The sequence below is a fragment of the Chelon labrosus genome (genome assembly GCF_963514085.1).
Source record: "Chelon labrosus genome assembly, chromosome: 21".
Classification (NCBI taxonomy): domain Eukaryota; kingdom Metazoa; phylum Chordata; class Actinopteri; order Mugiliformes; family Mugilidae; genus Chelon; species Chelon labrosus.
Window position 1 is genome coordinate 3,436,142 of NC_140354.1, and position 8,994 is coordinate 3,445,135.

At 40.7% G+C, this 8,994-nt stretch overlaps 1 protein-coding gene across 1 annotated transcript; it reads left to right on the forward strand.

Annotated features, from left to right (window-relative positions):
• Window positions 1-1,434: 1,434 nt before the first annotated feature.
• Window positions 1,435-8,988, forward strand: atxn7l3a (ataxin 7 like 3a). Its single transcript, XM_084570368.1, is given in 15 exon segments — window positions 1,435-1,987; window positions 2,411-2,442; window positions 2,557-2,656; window positions 2,740-2,872; window positions 2,974-3,145; window positions 3,339-3,436; window positions 3,541-3,563; window positions 3,650-3,695; window positions 4,901-4,938; window positions 5,066-5,134; window positions 5,240-5,283; window positions 5,901-5,972; window positions 8,563-8,654; window positions 8,657-8,698; window positions 8,788-8,988. Coding segments are annotated over 13 exon segments (1,077 nt in total). The 5' UTR covers window positions 1,435-1,987; window positions 2,411-2,442; window positions 2,557-2,605; the 3' UTR covers window positions 8,985-8,988.
• The last annotated feature ends 6 nt before the right edge of the window (window positions 8,989-8,994 follow it).

Sequence of the window (8,994 nt, forward strand, 5' to 3'; positions counted from 1 at the left end):
AGGGTGTTCTTACAGTATGTCCTTGTAGTTCAAGTATTTGGGCAAATAAAAAAATAATCTTTAATGAAGTGGGTTTTTTTTTTTTTTAAAGCAAACAGCGTCTTTCTGGAACAGGTACTAAATATGAGACAAAGTATGTGGTTGTAATATTAGCTACGGAAACCTTGATGCTACTGCACTGTATATCAGACAACAGCGTGCTAATTCCATCTTTGAGGCAACAGTTTGCATTTCTCACATTCCCTGTTCAAGTGTGCAGTTCTTCTCAGCTGAAAACAAAACAAGAAAAACATCATTTAAAGACAACAGAACATTGTGACTACTTAAAAAATGTGTTCCTTTTTTCAGTTCCAACTTGTTTTAAGACATTCAGTATTTCACATCAAGATATCCACCGATCAGGCATAACATCCCTTGTGTCTCCAAAACAGTTGTGACTCATCAGAGAATAGACATGGACCTTCTGAGGGTGTCCTGTGGTGTCTGGCAACACAATGTTGTTAGTGGGGGCCTTTGGGTCCTATGCGTTGAGGGGAGGGGCCTGGATCATCCCACAGATACTTGATCAGTTTGGGATCTAGTGAATTTGGAGGCCAGGTCAACACCTTGTGCTGTTCTTCATGTTTTTTTTTAGTTGTTCCTAAACCGTTTGTGTGTGTGTCTGTGTCAGGCTGCATCCTGCTGGGGATGGTTGCTGCCATCAAGGAGTGTCTTGGGGTGTCTGTGGGGTGGGGGTGCCTGGTCTGGTCTAGGTGGGTGGTATATGTATAAGTAAATGCTGAAATGATGCTCAAGTTATGGCCTCAAGTTCATTTATTACAGTAGGACTGAGCATATAGTAAGGCACTTATCATGGCCTTTAAAGGTGTGTTTTCCTTCAAACTAGTAAGTAGCTCACAATTTGCTATTTTTATCCAGTGTCGGGAACACCCAGCTGATACAAAAAAGCTAGGCCCACAAATGACCTTCCCAATTCATTTTGGGTAAAACTTGTTGCCTATCAAACATCTCCAAGATAAACCAAAAGTGAGGATGGTGTTGTAGCAACAGATTCATATTTTTAAATGCTCAGAAATCACATAATGTGATGTTCTGGTGTCCACATACTTATGGTAATATAGAGCATGGTTGTTACCGATGACCTCATTCAGGCCCAACAAACTGATCCTAGATTAAGAGCGAACATCCGGTGTTCATTTATTGATGTCTGCAAGCTATACGTCAAGTCTGACGGCAATAGCGGAAGTAGGTTACCCTAACCTTCACAGTAAAATCCTCCAAAAGGGCCTTGAATTTGATCTCCCAGCAACCACTGCTTTTTGCTGCCAAATGTTGATGCAACAAGAATAAAAGAGAGATTTCATGCAGAATATTTTTGAACTGTGACAAAATAACAAGAGCCACCTTTAAATCAAGCCATTACATCAAGTATAATAGCGTAAACACATTTTTGATGGAGGTTCAGCAAGACTATGGTGTAAGAGAAATAAAAAATAATGACTCCTTTATATAATTACATAATGCAGACAGAAATTGTTCTGCGAAATGATTTTCATTATTCATTTTATTGATTTATTTAGTTGACTTTATATACATTTTGTTGCTCGTACTTTCGTAGTGCAGTATTTATGATGAGTGAATCAACCGTTTTACTGTTGTCTAAAAAATTCACCCCATGAACATAGCCCCTGAAGAGAGGCTTTTATTTGTAAGGGTTTAAGCCGGAAGCCGGTTGTTTTATTTTTCTGGTCGCGCTCTGTCGGCCTCCTCGGTGTCAAGCGGGTTTGTCAGTGCAGCTAACCGACACCTGCGACAACAAACACCTTTAACGAGTTTTTTTTTTTTTTTTAATCTTTACTTGCGACATTAACGATGGCTAGAGCCGAACACCGCTCTTCCTGTTAGCGTGTTTTATGTAGACTGACTCGGTAATGCTGCCTCCCTCAGACAAAGTGCCCGGTTCAGGCTGAGTTTTCGGTATGACAGGGTAAGAGGAAACAGTTTTTTGATGAAATTAAAATAGAGCTAACGTCGCTACATTGTTTCTGAGTATTTAATTGGCTCAAGCGTTTTTCCTTCATCTCAAAATAGGCGTGTAGCAGGACTAGCAGACGCTAAAAAGCAGCGTTAGTCTCGTGGAAGAGTTAATATTGCTAACAAACTGCCATTGGCTGCTTTTCTGTTCTATGAACGTTAGCTAGTCGTTGGTGCAGGTATATTCATGTATAAAGGAGACAGTCTCAATAGTGTTAACACCGATTAGAGAGCAGTTATAGAGAACAGCATTAACATAAAAATAACTTATATGTAGTGTATAATTGTATCATTAAGTTGATAAAGACAAATATAGCTTAACACTTATCTGGACCAGCATCAGCTACTGATGCATGTGTTTTCTTCTCGTCAACAGGATGAAGATAGGTCTGCAAACAAAATTTAAAAGTACGTATCTTTCTATCAGTTTGAGTCATAATCTGAACACTTCCAGACACGGTAGATTTACCCTTCTTAAACCTGTTTAACCGGTAACCACCCTGTGTTGTTCTGAACCCTCAGGTCTGCATTTTATTACCTCGATATCAAGATTTCCCACACAGATTTTCAAATGAAAATGGAGGATATGCCCCTCTCAGGCCCAGACAACACCAAGCTGGAGGTGAGGCACTTGTTGGTGGCCTGCACAGACACCTCATCTCATCAAAGTGATGTTTTATCTAGCTAATATCTTTGACTTTGTAGGCCTTGGTCCATGACATCTACTCTGAGCTGGTGGAAGATGCCTGTTTGGGCCTGTGTTTTGAGGTACATCGTGCTGTGAAACAGGGCTACTTCTTCTTGGATGAAACGGACCAAGAGAGCATGAAGGAGTTTGGTTGGTGCCATCGTTTTTAGATAGTTCTGGTCCATTTGTTGTTAGGCATGTGTTTGCTTACTGTGTCTGCGTTCTGTTTTGTTTTTTTCGTTTTTATACAGAAATTGTGGATCAGCCAGGAGTGGACATATTTGGGCAGGTGTACAATCAGTGGAAGAACAAGGAGTGTGAGTGTCCCAACTGCAAAAGATTGATAGCTGCTTCTCGCTTCGCTCCACATTTGGAGAAATGTCTCGGCATGGGACGCAACAGCAGCCGCATCGCCAACCGAAGGTCAGTCACTACAGGACAGAAAGTTCTCGCTATACAAAGATCAGATTCAGATTCATTTGTCATGTGCAAGGTTAACAGTGCAATTAAATGTTGTAGAATAGAGAACTGGTCAGCTCAGCCATAAGTAGCATTGAACAGTAAGAGCGTTTACATGAATATCTGATCAGATCATTTGATTTTCTGCTAATAACAGGCTAGCCAGCAATAATAACATGAGTAAATCAGAGAGCGACCAGGAAGACAACGATGACCTCAATGACAATGACTGGTCGTATGGTGCAGAAAAAAAAGGTGAGCCATTTAAAATCGTTGTTTTGAGGGAGGGATGATTGAGGAAAGCGCTTCCTTAATCGTTACTTTCACATAATGAACACGTATGGTGTTTTCTTTTGCAGCCAAGAAGAGAAAGTCGGATAAGGTATTTTTGAAACCCAGTATTTCAAATTCACATTTTTCATGTGTGTAATAAGATCATTTTAACAATACATTTTTTTCTTTGTGCAGAATCAAAATTCACCGAGAAGATCCAAATCTCTAAAACACAAAAATGGTGAGTCTGTGGCAGTTTAGTGAAAGACTTCCCTATTGTTTTCTGAAAATGGGTAAATTACAACAGTCATTTTCAGTCGTTGTGTTGTGTGTGTTGTGTAAATCAGGATGTTCTTCCATACTGTTTTCTACTGAACACCTGTCATAGTGTGTTAGTTTTACATGCACAATATTTCATCCAGCCGATTGACATATTATACTAAATAAAAGGATCTGAGAAGGTATACTGATGTGTTTACATGCCCCAAACATCAATTAGAATATACTGTGGATCATTGAATATGCTGGGAATATAACAGTAGAAGAAGAAGTTGTTTCCCTTTTTATTGACAGTATTGAATTCATTCAGTAGAAGAAGGTAACCAAGACAGTCTAAGGCAGACCCACATTTACAACAGCGCTGCCCTCCTGGTTTTTCAGCTTCATTCATCTTTTCAAACACTACTGGTAGTTTTGGTACCTCCATGTTTCTGTCCCTCCTGGAAACTCACCTGATGTTTACCCCACATGGGCCAAACAACATGCTTAGAAAAAATGTGTTCATTCCAACCAGAGAGAAATGATTCAGTTAAGCATGTACACGGTTATTAGATGCTAACATTTTCATACTGAACTGATAAACTACGGTTTACACCATCACTCTATCCTGACATAGCTAGACTCTGTGTTATCTAGATATGATTCTGTTTTTCAACCCATACACACTGGAAAAAAATGAAATTGGATGGTCCTCCAACCAATCTGATGGTGAAAAGAAATTCAACTCCACGGCGCTTGAGTGATGTGTATGACTCCATCACTGTTACTCTTCTGTCCACTACTGTATAACACCCGCCTAAATGATTTGATTGGCCCAGCAAATCTTTGGTAGCACATAACTAGTTCCCAACAAAGCAACTCCAGACCAAGTTTTGTGGATGGGGGAATTTTCCGACTAAAAATTCCTTCCAGTCGAGTCGGATCAGTCCATTGTGTTCCGACTGAGGTGCTTACAGGAGTCAATTTTTCTTCACATTATTAATGGAATACAACTGTCCATATAAGCATGGCAAGTGGCATTTGTGTTGTGATTATTCATGGTCAGTGATCCTGCTATCTAGTTTCCAAGTCCTTAGCTTGGAGAGCTTGGACACTTTCTCAAGCTCTGATGAGGCTTTTATGTTACGAATAAAGAGTTTTTTTGTTTTGTTTTGTCTTTTTTTCCAGGAGATCTTGGGAGCAGCGTCAGTTCAGAGCCATATAAGGTGAACATTTTGCTGAGTTCCTCCTGACTCAAATATTATAAAGCATTGTACACTTTGTATAGAATTGTGCGGTGCACTGTACTGATAAAACTAATTATACAAATCTTATTCTGTCTTTTCCTTTTAGTACAACTATAATACTGGCATCAGTTATGAAACTTTAGGCCCTGATGAAGTCAGAACACTTTTAACAACGGTGAGCAACTTTCCTGAATGTGCCCAATAATGAAGATCTTTTTGAATGCTTTAAGATCATTTTTAGTTATACACATTGATATCCATGTGTTGTTTGTTTCTACAGCAATGTGGGGTGATATCTGAGCACACCAAGAAGATGTGTACCAGGTAATTACTGAAGGATTATCTGACGTAAACATTAAGTACTTATTAAACCTTTCCACTGTGGGGAAACCATTTACTGCCTCTGTGTTGCTCACATTTGGGATGCTGCTGCGTAGCTTCAACTACTGTAACACCTGTGTTGCATAGTGTTGTTGTCTGAGCTCAGTGTCTTCATCGTTGTGTGTAACTAAATCACATAGAAATGCTGTCTAAAACTAAAAATCATAGTTGCAAGTGAACTCATGATCAGTTCCCTTGTTGCTGAATATGAACATGTGTGTTGGGACTAACTCAGGGGTACACAAGTGGCAACTTTATTTTCTTCTTCTGAACCAGATTGACTTATCACCAAAATAAAAATTGACAAAGATCTCTAAAACACCAATAAGTATAGACATGTTTTCTTGAATTAGACCGTGGTGACTCCGTCAATGACCAACCTCTAATACATAACAACCTCTAACAGCCCATTGTTGCTCTGCCCTGTCTGATTGGTCACTGACTGTGCCCCAGCAGTCCGGCCCACCTCGCCCTGCAGGCAGGGTGATGCGTGTAGTTGTATGGTGAGTGTGGGTGGGCCGTCAGTCAGGGATGTGTAATGCCACCTTGTGTCCCACCAGGTCTCAGCGATGTCCCCAGCACACGGACGAACAGAGGAGGGCCGTCAGGGTGTTTCTCCTGGGGCCGTCCGCGTGAGTGTGCCCTGTCTCCCCTCTCAAAAGTGTACTTAACAAAAGTCATGTTGTGACCCTCATGGTGCAGGTGTTGCTGGTTTCAGTTCACTGCCTTCTGATAAGGTGTCCTCAGCCACACACAGAGCAGCGCTGCTGGTCAGTGTTGTGAATACTCTGGTACAGGGACACATTTTCTGCCAACAACACTTTTTGGACAAAGACAATGTTGTGATGGATATTTACAACAGGTGTTAAGTGTTGAGTACACTCTGGTTGAAGGTTCCCTGGGATTCAGTGACCTTGTATTGTTAAAAAAGATCAGTATACACTACCAGTCAAAAGTTTGGACACACCTCTCATTTAATGTTTTTTCTTTATTTTCAGGATATTTACATTGTAGATTCTCACTGAAGACATCAGAACTATGAATGAACACATATGGAATTATGTTGTTAACAAAAAAGTGTGAAATATGATATATCCAAATATAATTCATATTTTAGAGTCCTCAAAATAGCCACGCTTTGCTTTGATTACAGTTTTGCACACTCTTGGCGTTCTCTTGATGAGCTTCATGAGGTCGTCACCTGAAATGGTTTTCCATTGGTCTTGAAGGAGTTCCCAGAGATGCTGAGCACTTCTTGGCCGTTTTGCCTTCACTCTGCGGTCCATCTCATCTCAAACCATCTCGATTGGCTTTAGGTCAGGTGACTGTGGAGGCCAGGTCATCTGGCGCAGCACTCCATCACTTTCCTTGCTGGTGAAACAGCCCCTACACAGCCTGGAGGTGTGTTTGGGGTCATTGTCTTGTTGAAAAATAAACGATGGTCCAACTAAACGCAAACCGGGTGGGATAGCATGTTGCTGCAGGATGCTGTGGTAGCCATGCTGGTTCAGTGCGCCTTCAATTTTGAATAAAACCTCCTCCTCCATGCTTCACGGTAATAACCATGCATGTAGAGACCAACTGTTTACCTTTTCTGCGTCGCACAAAGACACGGTGGCTGGAACCAAAGATCTTAAATTTGGATTCATCAGGCCAAAGCACAGATTTCCACTGGTCTAATGTCCATTCCTCGTGTTTCTTGGCCCAAACAAATATCTTCTGCTTGTTGCTTTTCCTTAGTAGTGGTTTTGTAGCAGATATTTGACCATCAAGGCCTGATTGGCGCAGTCTCCTCTGAATAGTTGATGTAGAGAAGTGTCTGCTACTAGAACTCTATGTGCCATTGATCTGGGCTCTAATCTGAGGTGTGATTTCTGAAGCTGGTGACTCAGATGAACTTATCCTCAGCAGCAGAGGTGACTCTTGGTCTTCCTTTCCTGGGGCGGTCCTCGTGAGCCAGTTCCGTCGTAGCGCTTGATGGTTGTGGACACATTCAAAGTTTTTGCAATTTTATGGACTAACTGACCTTCAGCAAGGTAAAGTAATGATTGACCGTTGTTTCTCTTTACTTAGCTGATTGGTTCTTGCCATAATATGAATTCTAACAGTTGTCAAATAGGGCTGTCAGCTGTCTACCAACCTGACTTCTACACAACACAACTGATGGTCCCAACCCCATTAAGAAGGCAAGAAATCCCACAAATAAACCATGACAAGGCAAACCTGTGAAGTGAAAACCATTTCAGGTGACTACATCATGAAGCTCATTGACAGAAGTCCTAGGGTTTGCAGCGCTGTCAACGAAGCAAAGGGTGGCTACTTTGAGGACTCTAAAATATGAATCATATTTGGAGTTATTTCACACTTTTTGTTTACTACATAATTTACTACGTGTTCATTCATAGTTTGATGCTTTCAGTGAGAATCTACAACGTAAATATCATAAAAATAAAGAAAAACCATTAAATGAGAGGTGTGTCCAAACTTTTGACTGGTAGTGCAGTACCACAGGAGGTGTTTCTGGTTTGGAGAGAAAACTGCTGTGTCAGGCAGGGAAAAATTTCTAATCTGTGGTTATAACAGCACAGCATGTGTTGGCAGTTTATTCCACCTATACATCTAACTCTCACAACCCTCACATCACATTTGACACTTTTTGATCAGTATTTAATTATACTTGCATTAGACTGGTTTATCACAAAAATGACAATGACTCATGTATATGAAATGTACCACTAAGAACCATCCACGAAAAAATCCTTTTGTCTGTTTTTGACAACAACAGCAATAACCTACATTTGAAAATGGTAACGTTACAAGTTCCCTAATGAGATAAATATAGGTACAAACACAACTTATTTTTGAAGAATTATATTATATAAAATCCTACATGTTTTTGTATATACATAAATAGAAACTGAATTCAAAAAAACATGTCAAGCTCAGTCGCAATCCTTACATAAAGAAGCAATATTCTGTGTGACTCGAACACAGTGTGAACATGTCAAGAGTTTAAAAAAACCCAACAGTTCAACACCTTACAATTGATACAGTGTCCAACAACAAGTCATAGGGTCCAACAGCTGCAAATACACTGTAGTTATTTGTGAAAGAGATGAATTTGAGCAAGTGGAGTGGCACTTGAAGTCTCTGAGCATTTGTATTGTTGTGTGCTGAAACCTGTCTAAAAGTGTGTTACTGTGTCTGGGTTTTATGTAACAGGCCGACGCTGCCTGATGCGGATGCTGTGTTGGAGAGCGACAGCTTTGACATTCCAGACGGACAGACCTTAATGAGCCGCCTGCAGTGGGAGGACTCCCTGATATTTCACCCACTGACTCTGCCTCATCTAAAGCCAGTAAGGAAGGAACACTTGATACTCTGTTGTTTTTCTTTTGGTACAGCTTACAGACAGCTGATGAATGAATTCCCATTCCTCTTTCATAGGTACCAACCACTCAGATTCTAGAAAGCCCAAGAAAAAGAAGAGGCCGTCTCTCGGTTTGAACAGTGGAGGAGGAAGTGGAAGTCTGACTGGAGGCGGCAGCAGCAGCTCTCAGAGTAATATCGGTTTGCCGACCAAAAAAAAGAGGCCCAAACTCTCAGCACCTTCTATTTCGAGTATCTATGATGACTTAAACTAGCATACACCCA